General features: G+C 42.2%; 1 protein-coding gene across 4 annotated transcripts in view; it reads left to right on the forward strand.

Moving 5' to 3' along the window:
* Positions 1–14,194, forward strand: part of LOC143766626 (NAD-dependent protein deacylase sirtuin-6-like) — a 304,913-nt gene that overhangs the window by 261,780 nt on the left and 28,939 nt on the right. For all 4 annotated transcript variants that reach the window (XM_077254435.1, XM_077254441.1, XM_077254454.1 and 1 more), the window contains 2 exons: positions 1,912–1,992; positions 2,074–2,197. In XM_077254435.1, coding sequence (XP_077110550.1) covers positions 1,912–1,992; positions 2,074–2,197 — 205 coding nt within the window. The remainder of the gene's footprint in view (positions 1–1,911; positions 1,993–2,073; positions 2,198–14,194) is intronic.

Raw genomic sequence — 14,194 nt, forward strand, 5'->3', positions numbered from 1 at the left:
TTGGGGTTAGTGTTGAAGTTAGAATTGCGGGGTTTCCACTGTTTAGGCACATCAGGGGTCTCCAAACGCAACATGGCGCCACCATTGATTCCAGCCAATCTTGCGTTCAAAAAGTCAAATGGTGCTCCCTCCCTTCCAAGCCCCGACGTGCGCCCAAACAGTGGTTTACCCCCACATATGGGGTACCAGCGTACTCAGGACAATCTGGGCAACAACCATTGGGGTCCAATTTCTCCTGTTACCCTTGCGAAAAAAAAAAATTACTTGCTAAAACATAATTTTTGAGGAAAGAACAATTATTTTTTATTTTTACGGCTCTGCGTTATAAACTTATGTGAAGCACTTGGGTGTTGAAAGTGCTCACCACACATCTAGATAAGTTCCTTGGGGGGTATAGTTTCCAAAATGGGGTCACTTGTGGGGTGTTTCTACTGTTTAGGCACATCACGGGCTCTGCAAATGCAACGTGACGCCCGCAGACCATTCCATCAAAGTCTGCATTTCAAATGTCACTACTTCCCTTCCGAGCCCTGACGTGCGCCCAAACAGTGGTTTACCCCCACATATGGGGTATCAGCGTACTCACAACAAACTGGGCAACAAATATTGGGGTCCAATTTCTCCTGTTACCCTTGTGAAAATAAAAAATTGCTTGATAAAACATCTTTTTTGAGGACAGAAAAATGATTTTTTATTTTCACGGCTCTGCGTTGTAAACTTCTGTGAAGCACTTGGGGGGGGGGGGTTTGAACGTGCTCACCACACATCTAGATAAGTTCCGTGGGGGGTCTAGTTTCCAAAATGGGGTCACTTGTGGGGGAGTTCCAATGTTTAGGCACACGGGGGCTCTCCAAACGCGACATGGTGTCCGCTAAAGATTGGAGCCAATTTTTAATTCAATTTTTCCCTTCCGAGCCCTGCCGTGCGCCCAAACAGTGGTTTACCCCCACATATGAGGTATCAGCATACTCAGGACAAATTGGACAACAACGTTCGTGGTCCAGTTTCTCCTTTTACCCTTGAGAAAATAAAAAAATTGTTGCGAAAAGATCATTTTTGTGACTAAAAAGTTAAATGTTATTTTTTTACTTCCATGTTGCTTCTGCTGCTGTGAAACACCTGAAGGCTTAATAAACTTCTTGAATGTGGTTTTGAGCACCTTGAGGGGTGCAGTTTTTAGAATGGTGTCACTTTTGGGTATTTTCAGCCATATAGAACCCTCAAACTGACTTCAAATGTGAGGTGGTCCCTAAAAAAAATGGTTTTGTAGATTTTGTTGTAAAAATGAAAAATCACTGGTCAAATTTTAACCCTTATAACTTCCTAGCAAAAAAAAAAATTTTGTTTCCAAAATTGTGCTGATGTAAAGTAGACATGTGGGAAATGTTATTTATTAACTATTTTGTGTCACATAACTCTCTGGTTTATCAGAATAAAAATTCAAAATGTGAAAATTGCAAAATGTTCAAAATTTTCGCCAAATTTCTGTTTTTTTCACAAATAAACTCAGAAATTAATGACCTAAATTTACCACTAACATGAAGCCCAATATGTCACGAAAAAACAGTCTCAGAATCGCTAGGATCCGTTGAAGCGTTCCTGAGTTATTACCTCATAAAGGGACACTGGTCAGAATTGCAAAAAATGGCCAGGTCATTAAGGTCAAAATAGGCTGGGTCATGAAGGGGTTAAATTCTTGTGGCATGGCTGGTTAGTTTTGAACCCTTTGGCTATAATCTTTCCATAAAGAACAAATTACACTATCTCATATGTTTTCAATGTGCAGTAAAATTATGTCTGAAATATTTAAGCAAATGGACATAACATGTAAATATTAGAAGTGATTATTCATTTCATGTTTGATTCAAATTTGTTTTCTATTCTTGGAATGTGACAATCATTGTTTTTCAGGGGAAAACTGATAGATACAATACTTGATTGGGAGGATGCTCTGCCGGATAAAGATCTTAATCTTGCAGATGAAGCATGCAGGTATCTAGTTTAAATGCTGATTTAGTCTTAGTGTTTGTTGTCCAGAGCAGTGAAGTCATATTACTTTTTCTTTGTTTCAAGAAAAGCAGATCTGGCCATCACTCTTGGAACTTCTCTACAGATTAAACCCAGTGGTAATCTTCCTCTATTGACTAAACGTAAGGGCGGGAAACTAGTGATCGTAAATCTACAGCCAACAAAACATGTGAGTTTCTGAAGAAGATTTGTAATTTTTCATATAACCCTTCTCCAACAACTGCAGTACATGTACAGCACAGCAGGCAAGAAGTTCCCACAAAGTGTGATAATACTCCGTTTCACAATGTTAAAGCCAACTCAGGAATAGCCGGCTTCACATTCTACTTTGTTAGTGGTTAATTTAGGTAAATATTTTTTGGGGAAATTTTCACAATTTTCAAACTTTTAGCTTTAATGCCTTTAAGGCCCTCTTCACAAGTCCGTTTTTTAAGGACCGCAAATACATACACGCACACCCATTGTATTGAATGATGGTGCGCACATGTCAGGTTTTTCACACGGACCGTGTGTATGTGTGAGAAACCCTCAGACATGGCATTTTTTCCTGCAGCACGTAACAAAATGCATGCTGCACACTGATGACACCTGCATGACATCAGTGTGACGTGTCGGCTCCTGGGAAAAAGCAGTACAGTTATTGTAGGGGAGTATCAATTAACCCCTTTCTGACATTAGGCATAATGATCCATCTATGTGCCCTGGGCCTACTTGACATTGGACAGATTATTAGCCCGCGTAATCGCCCGCACACACGGGGGTGTGCAGACGATCGCCGCTGTCAGAATCAGTTGACACCTGGCACTAAGTGCCAAAAGCAGTCACAGACCTCTCCTGGCCTTTTAACCCCCAAAATGCTGCAATCGAACGAGATTGCAGCAATCCAGGACCCGGCAGAGGGCTGACAGCCCCTCTGCCTTTGGATTGGAGACTTCGCGGTATGATGCAGGGTCCCGATAGTTGCCATAGTGACCCGATGTCGCCATGACAACATCCGGGCACCAGACCTAGGAAACTAGCTGATAATGCCCAGTGCACGATGAGCATGTTTGTCAGTGCAGAACTGACAGTTTCTACAGCATGGGGGTGCTGCTGCATCACCATGCTGCAGAAGAGATCAGTCTGCAAAAAAATGATTGTCCCATAGTGGGACAAAAGAAAAAAAGGTAGAAAAAAGTAAAAAAAATAAAATAAAAAATAATAATTTTTTAAATATTTAAAAAAAAATTAATAAAAAAAATCAAGATATGGTATCACTAATTAAATATTTGAATGAAAAAAAAATCTAAACAATAAAAGTACACCGCATCCGCAATGTCCCGATCTATAAAACTGTCGCACTAGTTAACCCCTTTACTGAACACCATAAACAAATATGTAAAAAACAAGGCAAAAAACAATGCTTTATTATACCGCCGAACAAGTGGAATAAAACACCATCAAAGACGATATAAATAAATGTGGTACTGCTGGCTGAAAACGTCATCTTGGCCCGCAGAAAAAAAGCCACCATACAGCTCCATCAGCTGAAAAATAAAAAAATAAAAAGTAAAATAAAAGCTCTCATAATAAAGCGATGGAAATTTTTTTTTTTTGTAAAATATTTTTTATTATATAAAAGCGCCAGAACATTAAAAAAATTATATAAATGAGGTATCACTATAATCATACTGATCCGAAGAATAAAACTGCCTTATCAATTTTACCACATACGGAACTGCATAAAACCCCTCCACCCCTAAAAAGAAATTCCCGAATTGCTGTTTTTTTGTTCATTCTGCCTCCCAAAAATCGGAATAGAAAGCATTCCAAAAATGTCATGTGCCCCAAAATGGTACCAATAAAAATGTCAACTTGTCTCTCAAAAAGCAAGTCCTCACATGACTCTGTGGGCCAAAATATGAAAAACTTATAGCTCTCAAAATGTGATGATGCAAAAACTATTTTTTTTTTTGCAATAAAGTCTTTTAGTGTGTGACGGCAACCAAACATAAAAAACAAATATAAATCTGGTATTGCTGTAATCGCACCGACCCGAAGAATAAAGTCGCCTGATCACTTATGCCGCACGAGGATCTGTGTAAAAAATAAATAAAATCAATTATTCACCTGCTATTCATTTTTTCATTCTGCCTCCCAAACATCGCAGCAAGGCTTGGCTCATTTATCCTGCGCTGAGTACTTACCTTGGGTTTTTTTGTGTAAATCTCTGAAATATGTGATTCAGACGGAACCCTCTACTAAAGATTCCCTGTAATGAGGCAGAAGGGGGCACTGTGGACGCCATCTGAACTATTATTCGGCGATGTCCATCTTTTTAGGATTGAATCAAATTGCCGTTGGCCACAGTTTTGTGTACTTCTGAAAATAAGGACACCACTGAACAGAGGCCAGACGGAGTCCAGAGTAACTCTGCTGCCTCACTATAGTGAATGGATCCCTCGGGGGTTACATCTGAATCACGTCACACAGAGATTTCCATGGAAACACCAAAGTAAGTGCTCAGCGTAGAGCGCCAGATAAATGTGATCCCAAAAGTTATGTAAAAGCTTGAACTCAATCCACAAAAATAGCAGGTCCCCACTCAGGTCCGTCTTCTGTTAATGGAAATATAGGGGGCTTCCACGTTATTGGTAGCAAAAAGTCTCTGGAAAAGCTAATTGGCTCCTCACCTGCCTTAAAGAAATTCAGCAAATTCTCCGCTCCTAAATCCAAATCCCCCCTCACTTCTGAGCCCCACAGTGTACCTAAACCACACATATCATCCACTTTTGGCATTTCTGAAGTGATGAGAGCTTGTGTGCATGTCTCCAGAAGCACGGGCTAGGCATAACATACTGGTCACTACAATGGCAGTTTACAATTTTCACTCCGCAACATTCATTGCTGCTTGTTTCTGGAAAAAACCCACTACAGATAAATTCCCAAAGGGGTATAATATCCAAAATGGGGTCACTTGAAGGAGTATTCTGTTCTAGCAATTAGGGGCTCTATATATGGAGTCTGCAAACTGTTGTAGGAAAATCTTCGCTCCAGGAGGCAAATAGCGCTCCGTTCCTCCGGAGTCTCTCCGTATGGCTAAGTAGTACTGTACAACCACATATGGGGTATTGCCACATTCAGTAGGAAATGTGGGACAAATTTTGGTACCATTTTTACCCAATTCTTGAGTGAAAATGTAAAATCGGGGCTTAAACAAAATTTTTATGGTAAAAATGTAGTTATTCTTCACTGCCCAATAGCATAAAATTCTGTGACACACCCATGGTGTCAATATGATCACTGCACCACTTGATGAATTCATTGAGAGGTGTAGTTTGTAAAATGGGGTCAATTATGGGGGATTCTGCTGTTCTGGTACCTCATGGGCTCTCCCAGTGGGTCATGGCACCTGCAAACCATAACAGTAAAATCTGGCCCTTGCCTTCTGAGCTTTACACTGAGCCTGAAAAATATTTATTGATTACATGTAGGGTATTGGCTGAGTCAAGAAAAAATTGAGCTTAGTTTGTTAAAAAAAAAAAAATTCTATTAGGCCTTAGAAAAATTAAAAACTTGGAGTTGAAACAATATTTTAGTGGAAGGAATGTATTATTTCTTCACTGCTCAATACCCCTAGATAAATTCATTGGTGGGATTTCTGTTGTCCTGGCACCTTAGAGGCTCTGCCAATGTGACATGGCACCCTCAAACCATTCCAGCAAAATCTGAACTCCAATATGACACCTCTTTCCTTCTGAGCTTTGCACAGTACCTCAAAAGTAATATTCCCCCACATATGGGGTATCGGCGCACTCAGGAGGAATTGAACAACAAAATGTATGGTGCAATTTCTCCTGTTACCCTTATGAAATTGCAAAATTTGGGGCTAAAATAACATTTTTGTGGGGAAAATGTGATTTTATTATTTTCACGGCTCAATGTTATGAACTTCTGTGAAGCACCTGGAGGTTCTAGGTGCTCACCACACATTCAGGGCCGGACTGGCCATCTGGCAAATGCCAGAAGGGCCTGTCTGGTCGTGGGCTGCCTTGTCTGCTACTTTGTTAACAGAATCTGTGTTCTCAAGACATCCATACTGTTAAGAGTTGTGACGAGCACAAAGTCACTGACTCCGTCACAAACCCCAGCAGGCCACAGGAATCATTACAAATATCGGACTTGTAGTAAATCTTGCTTTTCTCCATCCAGGGTAATATTAGTAATATATCTCATCTGGTGCTTGGGGAAGAGACAGCATGGACCTGTGCGATTTCAAATGCCAGGGCTTAATTTCAACCCCAGTCCGTACCTGCACACATCTAAATACATTCCTTGAGTGATATTTAGATGGGGTCACTTGTGGGGGGTTTCCTCTGTTTAGACACATCAGGGGCCTCCAAACGGGATATGACATCTGCTAATGATTACAGGGAATTTTACATTCAAAACAAATGACACTTCTTCCCTTTCCGAGCTCTGCCATGCACCCAAACAGTGGTTTTCTTCCTTATATGGGGTATCGGCATGCTCAGGAAAAATTACACAACAAATTTTGGTGTTAAATTTTTCATGTTACCCTTGTCAAAATAAAAAAAAATAGATAAGAAATTTGTTGTGGAAAAAAGTTGCCATATATACTCGAGTATAAGCCGAGAATTTCAGCCCATTTTTTTAGGCTGAAATTGCCCCTCTCGGCTTACACTCGAGTCATACCCAGGGGATGGCAGGGGAAGGGGGAGGGGCAGCTGTCTAATAATACTCACCTGCTCCTGTCGCGGTCCCTGCACTTCCCTGGTTCTCCGGGTGCCGGCAGCTTCTTCCTGTAGTGAGCGGTCACATGGTACCGCTCATTACAGTAATGAATATGGACCCCACTCCACTCCCATAGGGGTGGAGCCGCATATTCATTACTGTAATGAGTGGTACCATGTGACCGCTCAATACAGGAAGAAGCTGCCGGAGAACCAGGGACTGCACCGCACCAGGAGCAGGTGAGTATAACGCAGTTCGCTATATTCACCTGTCCCACGTTCCACCGACGGCCGCCGCTGCGTCTTCCCCATCCTCTGCAGTGACGCTTAGGTCAGAGGGCGCGGTGACGCGATTAGTGTGCATGCCGCCCTCTGCCTTCACAGTCAGTGCGGAGGACGGGGAAGACACATCGGCGCCGGTGGTGGAACGGGGAACAGGTAAATATAGCAAATGCCGGGGGCCTCAGAGGTGAGTATGTCACTTTTTTTTTTACTTTTTTAATCGCAGCAACGGCATATGGTGCAAATGTCTGTATGGAGCATCTTATGGGGCCATGTGCAGCATTATATGGGGCAAATATCTGTATGGAGCATCTTATGTGGCCATGTGCAGCATTATATGGGGCAAATATCTGTATGGAGCATCTTATGTGGCCATGTGCAGCATTATATGGGGCAAATATCTGTATGGGGCCATGTGCAGAATTATATGGGCCAAATATCTCTATGGAGCATCTTATGGGGCCATGTGCAGCATTATATGGGGCAAATATCTCTATGGAGCATCTTATGGGGCCATAATCAGCATTTGTGGAGCATTATATGGGGCAAATGTCTGTATGGAGCATCTTATGGGGCCATATGCAGCATTATATGGGGCAAATATCTATGGGGCCATGTGCAGCATTATATGGGGCAAATATCTGTAGGGGGCCATGTGCAGCATTATATGGGGCAAATATCTCTATGGGGCCATGTGCAGCATTATATGGGGCAAATATCTCTATGGAGCATCTTATGAGCCATAATCCGCATTTGTGCAGCATTATATGGTGCAAATATCTCTATGGAACATCTTATGGGGCCATAATCAGCATTTGTGCAGCATTATATGGGGCATATTTTAATATGGAGCATCTTATGGGGCCGATCATGAACTGTATGGAGCATTATATGGGCTCCTGATTCAATATGGATATTCAAAAACACTTAACCTACTGATGTCTCAATTAATTTTACTTTTATTGGTATCTATTTGTATTTTTGACATTTACCGGTAGCTGCTGCATTTTCCACCCTAGGCTTATACTCGAGTCATTAAGTTTTCCCAGTTTTTTGTGGCAAAATTAGGGGTCTCGTCATTTATAAAAAATGTTTGCGGATCTGCTTAGTTTTTGTTTTGTTTTACCATCTTCCTATGGTGTTTCTCACGCTGTCATCTGTGTGACAGTGTGAGAAACACTGGCGTGATACTCCTTACTGGCGGTGATGCTACCGCAGGTAAGACAGTCGGTCAGACTGCTGCAGGATCACAGCTGTGGAGTCACGTTGACATCTGTGTCAACGTGAATCCCCAGCTGTGACTATGACTCGTGATAACACTACTGCAGACTGTCGGTCAGAGCCCTGCAGGATCATGCTGTCAGATGTCAGCATGATCCCGCAGCTGTGACTGTGACCCGCAGCGGTGACCTGTGGTAAAAAGCTTACCACAGGTCAGCAGGCGTGGGCTGATGAGAATATTGCTCTCATCGAGCTACGTCTGCTGTCACTGATAACCGTGACAGCAGGTGCCGCTGATGGGAGACGTAGTCATGTGCCGGCGCCTGTGCTCACAGTTTTAAAAAACAAAAAGTGTAAAACTACATACATATTCAAATTAAAAAAAAAATTATACTCACCTAACATCAAATCCCCTATGACCTCATCTTCTAGAAATAATGTAAAATAATAAACCAACATAAACTCACCTGTCTGCATTATTCCAAATAATCCGAGTGTCCCATGGCGATCTCACATGTAGAACAGTCACATCAGGAAATGTGACCGCTCTACCCTGCCGCCGGCGATACACTGACAGGAGGTAATCGCTCCCACAGTGTATCACGGAGCTGCCGTGAGAGAGTTCACCGGAATTCATCTGCTCCGGTGCTCTCATGGCACCACTCCATGAGAACTTTCCAATGCAGCAGTGGAGCTGATCAGCTTATGAACTCCAGTGAACTGTCACGGCAGCTCAGTGATATACACTTCGGGAGAAATTACCTCCTGTCAGTGTATCGCCGGCTGTCTTGGAGAGCAGTCACATTAGTGACTGGATCGTCGTGGGACATTATGGATTATCTTCTTGGCGGACAGATGAGGAATATTGTGGTTTCTGATTTTATTTTTGTTGCAGGAGATGTTGGCTTTGGTGGATTAGGTGTTCAGTAAGTATGGTTTCATTAAGATTCAATAAAGGAGTCCGTGTCATTATTTCAAATAAAGGACTTTATTCTAGGTGTGTTTTTATACAATATTATTATGGGGTTAGTAATGGATAGGTGTCTTATAGACGCCTGTCCATTACTAACCTGTGGGCTTGATGTCACCTGACAATACAAAGGTGACATCAACCCCACAAATATGAACCGCACTTGCCACCGCTAGAGGGCAAGTGGGAAGAGCAAGACTAAGCGCCAGATTTGGCGCATTTTATAGATGCACTTTTCCTGGAGAAGCTGACAGCTGATGTTTTTAGTCTTGGAGGGGACAATATCCATTGCCCCTTCCTAGGCTATTAATATCAGCCCGCAGTCATCTGCCTAGCCTTTGCAGATTTGATTTTATAGCGGGGCCCTATGTCAATTTTTTATGGAGTCCCCCTGTAAACTAGCCAGTAAAGGCTAAGTAACCAGCTGTGAGCTAATATTAATAGCCTGGGTACCTTTATGGCTACTAGCTCTTTCCATAATATTATCAGCCCTCGTCTTCCCCTCTGGTGGTTATTAAAATTTCACGGGAGCCCACCCAATAATTTTTTTCTTTAAAATTAACAGTTGCTGTCTGGTTGCAGCCTATGTACGTTCATTCTGTTAACGCTCCATCATAGGCTGGTGACAAAGTGTGTGTAGGTTTGTGTGTGTTTGGTTATCAGGCTTAGTAATGAGGGTGTCATTACTAAGCCTAGAGCTAGGTGTCAATGACAGCTGCTGACATCAAGCCCTAATCCCATTACCCTGATGCCACTGCATCAGCATGAAAATTTGGCATTGAACCAAGAAATTACATCACAAAACTTTGTTTTTAAATATCTTTATTTAGCTAAAAAAAGCATTCATTGCTGTACAAAAACACATGCAAAAATGCATACAAAACCGCTTGTTTTTTCCACAGCGTTTTTCGGTTCCCTGAAAGATGCCCACAGGAAAATTGCCCACAGGAAAATTGCCCACACGGAAAATTGCCCACACGGAAAATTGCCCACACGGAAAATTGCCCACACGGAAAATTGCCCACACGGAAAATTGCCCACACGGAAAATTGCCCACACAAAAATTTGCCCACACTGAAAATTGCCCACATGGAAAATTGCCAATTGCAGCATCGCAAAGTTTCAGATCTATGATATTTGAGGTGAAAGGTGAGGATGTTCACATGATATGTGATCAACTTGTGATTTACAGCTGACCTAGTGCAAAACTGCAAAAATGATGATCTGTGGTTTGCAGCAGTCTGTCATTCTCAGCAATAGATAGATCTAGTCTGCTCTCATCTCTCACTGATTCTGCCTTACTCCTCCCACCAGCCCAGAGCAACAGCACATGCAGAACCAGCAGAAGTGTGATCCAGAGGAGCCATCACTGCTATCAGTACCCACAAAAAAATCACTGTATTATCTGTGGAGATGCATGGGACTGCAGGTCAGATTTAATACATTATCATCTCAGTGGGTGCCCACGAAAAGCAGGTGCTGCTGGCTGAGATAGATGGTCCTGGAAGCCCAGAAGGCACCGCAGAAAGGTGAGATTCTGTCAGAGGAGTGGAAGTGCCATAGCAGCTCCGCTCTCCCATTGACTTCAGTGGCAGTGAATCTGGGGCCTGCACTTCCTTCCCTGTCCACTTATGGCTACCAAGAGTAAGAGTGAACAGACCCTACCTAGTTATGTATCATACACACATACTGCAGGTGCAGGCAGGCATAGGATGGAAGAAAATGCAGAGTGGATTTGAATAAGGGTATGTGCACAAATAGAATGATCCTCTGTGGATTTTTCCGCAGCGGATTTGATAAATCCGCAGGGCAAAAACTGCGCGTTTTTCCTGCGGATTTATTGCTGAATTACCGCGGTTTTTGTGCGGATTCCACTGCGGTTATATACCTGCGGTTTTCTATTATGAAGCAGGTGTAAACCGCTGCGGATTCCGCACAAAGAATTGACATGCTGCGGAATGTAAACCACTGCGTTTCCGCTCGTTTTTTTCCACCGCATATGCACTGTACAGTACATTGTACTGTAAACGCATGGGAAAATGCTGCGGATCCGCAGCAAAATCCGCAGCGTGTGAACATAGCCTAAGGGTCTCTAGGCCCAGACACACCACAATGAGTGTAGAATTATTGTTAGCACAGTGGAATGACAACTCCTAAGAACAGAATCCGTACTCTGGGACTAGGGATGAGTGAACCGAACCTGGAGAAGTAAACTGGGCCCAGAGACCTTTGTTGAAATCCATTCTGCATTTTCTTTGCTGCCTGTGTTGTGCTGTACAATGGTGTGCAATGATTGTTAAATAAACTTAAGTTATTGTTGTTATTAGAACTCCTTAATAAACTGTTCTTAATAAACTTGTTCCACAGAAAAATCGATGAATCCAGCAGGACTGTAGTAAAATCACGAAATTTATTTCTTCACTTTTTTTAAAAAAAAAAAAGGAAAAGGGTTGTATCCTATGGTACGCCACTTGTAAATAAGTTATAATTTCTTACAGCATTATGCACACATGGCAGTGTTCTTCCGACGCGTTTCGACTAACGTCTATATCGACTATACCTGCATACTATTCCCCTGTCCTGCAGAGCATTTAACCTATATGTCTTTGCTATTCTCTGTCCTGCAGAGCATCTCAACTACAATTCTATATTATTCTTCTGCCCTGCAGAGCATCTCACGTATACCTGCATACTATCCCCCTGTCCTGCAGAGCATTTAACCTATATCTCTTTGCTATTCTCTGTCCTGCAGAGCATCTCACCTATAATTCTGTTATTCTTCTGCCCTGCAGAGCATCTCATGTATACATGCATATACTATCCCCCTGTCCTACAGAGCATTTAACCTATAATTCAGCCTGTGGGCAATTTTCTGTGGGCATTCTTCACCTTGCACCTCAAATATCATGGATCTGAAACTTTGTGATGATGCAACTGGCAATTTTCCATGTGGGCAATTTTCTTTGTGATGATGCAATTGGCAATTTTCCATGTGGGCAATTTTCCGTGTGGGGAATTTTCCATGTGGGGAATTTTCCGTGTGGGCAATTTAACTGTGGGCAATTTAACTGTGGGCATTTTTCCTGTGGGCAATTTTCCTGTGGGCAATTTTCCTGTGGGCATTTTTCTGGTCACCGCTGCTTTTATGTGGACATTCATAGAGAGGGGGAAAAATGTTCACCTTATCTCCACCTACAAAGCCCTGACATGACCTGTGTGATATAAAGCGATGACCAACTCAATAAGTCAAATGCAATTGTTTAAAAAAAGTTGCAATTTAATTCACAGATGACTTTAGGACATTGCAGACATAAATCCATCCAACGTTTCCGCAGTATTGCCTTTATCAAGGATATCAATAGGTATTTAAACAAAAGAAAAATATATCGATATGATTAACATCATCCATCGTTATGAAAAAAACACTCTTGAAGATACATCATATGATATAATTTCTTGAAAACATAAACAAACCATGTACTGGTATAAGCGGTTGTGAACTCTTGCGAAAGTGGAATATTCACCAGAGGAAAGAGAGAGGTAAACCAAAACATGCTTTCACAAGAACGTACACTACCGTTCATAAGTTTAGGGTCACAGTTTTTTCCAATGAAGCTAACATTAAATGATTCAGAAATACAATCTATACATTGTTAGTGTGGTAAATGACTATTTTAGCTGCAAACCTCTGGTTTGTAATGAAATATTTTCATAGGTGTATAGAGGCCCCTTTCCAACTACCATCACTGCAGTGTTCTTATGGTACTTTGTTTGCTAACTGTGTAAGAAGGCCAATGGATGGTTAGAATACCCTTGAAAACCCTTGTGCAAGTATGTTAGCACAGCTGAAAAAAGTTTGGCTGATTAGAGAACCTATAAACCTGACGTTCCTTTGAGCTAGTTGAGAATCTGGAGCATTACATTTGTTGGTTCCATTAAACTCTCAAACTGGCCAGAAAAAAAAAAGAACTTTCATGTGAAACTCGACAGTCTATTCTTGTTTTTAAAAATGAAGGCTATTCCATGTGAGAAATTGCCAAGAAGCTGAAGATTTCCTACAACGGTGTGTACTACTCCCTTCAGAGGAGAGCACAAACAGACTATGACCAGAGTAGAAAGAGAAGTGGAAGGCCCCGCTGCACAACTGAGCAACAAGACAAGTACATTAAAGTCTGTAGGTTGAGAAATCGAGGCCTCACAGGTCCTCAACTGGCAGCTTCATTAAATAGTACACGCAAAACGCCAGTGTCAACGTCTACAGTGAAGAGGTGACTCCGTGATGCTGGCCTTCAGGGCAGAGTGGCAAAGAAAGTCATATCTGAGACTGGCTAATAAAAGGAAAAGATTAATATGGGCAAAAGAACACAGACATTGGACAGATGAAGATTGGATAAAAGTGTTATGGACAGACAAATACAAGTTTGAGGTGTTTGGATCACAGAAGAACATTTGTGAGACGCAGAACAACTGAATGCTGAAAGAGTGCCTGACGCCATCTGTCAAGCATGGTGGAAGTAATGTGATGGTCTGGGGTTGCTGTGGTGCTGGTAAAGTTGGATATTTGTACAAGGTAAAGGGGATTTTGCATAAGGAAGTATATCACTCCATTTTGCAACGCCATGCCATACCCTGTGGACAGCGCTTGATTGGAGCCAATTTCATCCTACAACAGGACAATGACCCAAAGCTCACCTCCAAATTATGTAAGAACTATTTAGGGAAGAAGCAGGCAGCTGGTATTCTATCTGTAATGGACTGGACAGTGCAGTCACCAGATCTCAACCCCATTGAGCTGTTGTAGGAGCAGCTTGACCGTAAAAGTGCCCATCAAGTCAAACCAACTTGTGGGAGGGGCTTCTGAACTGCTGTTAACCTGCGATTTCTGAGTCTGGTGACTCAGATAAACTTATCCTCAGAAGCAGAGGTGACTCTTGGTCTTCCTATCCTGGGGCGGTCCTCA

This window comes from Ranitomeya variabilis, chromosome 1 (assembly GCF_051348905.1).
Source record: "Ranitomeya variabilis isolate aRanVar5 chromosome 1, aRanVar5.hap1, whole genome shotgun sequence".
In the NCBI taxonomy this organism is placed as follows: Eukaryota; Metazoa; Chordata; class Amphibia; order Anura; family Dendrobatidae; genus Ranitomeya; species Ranitomeya variabilis.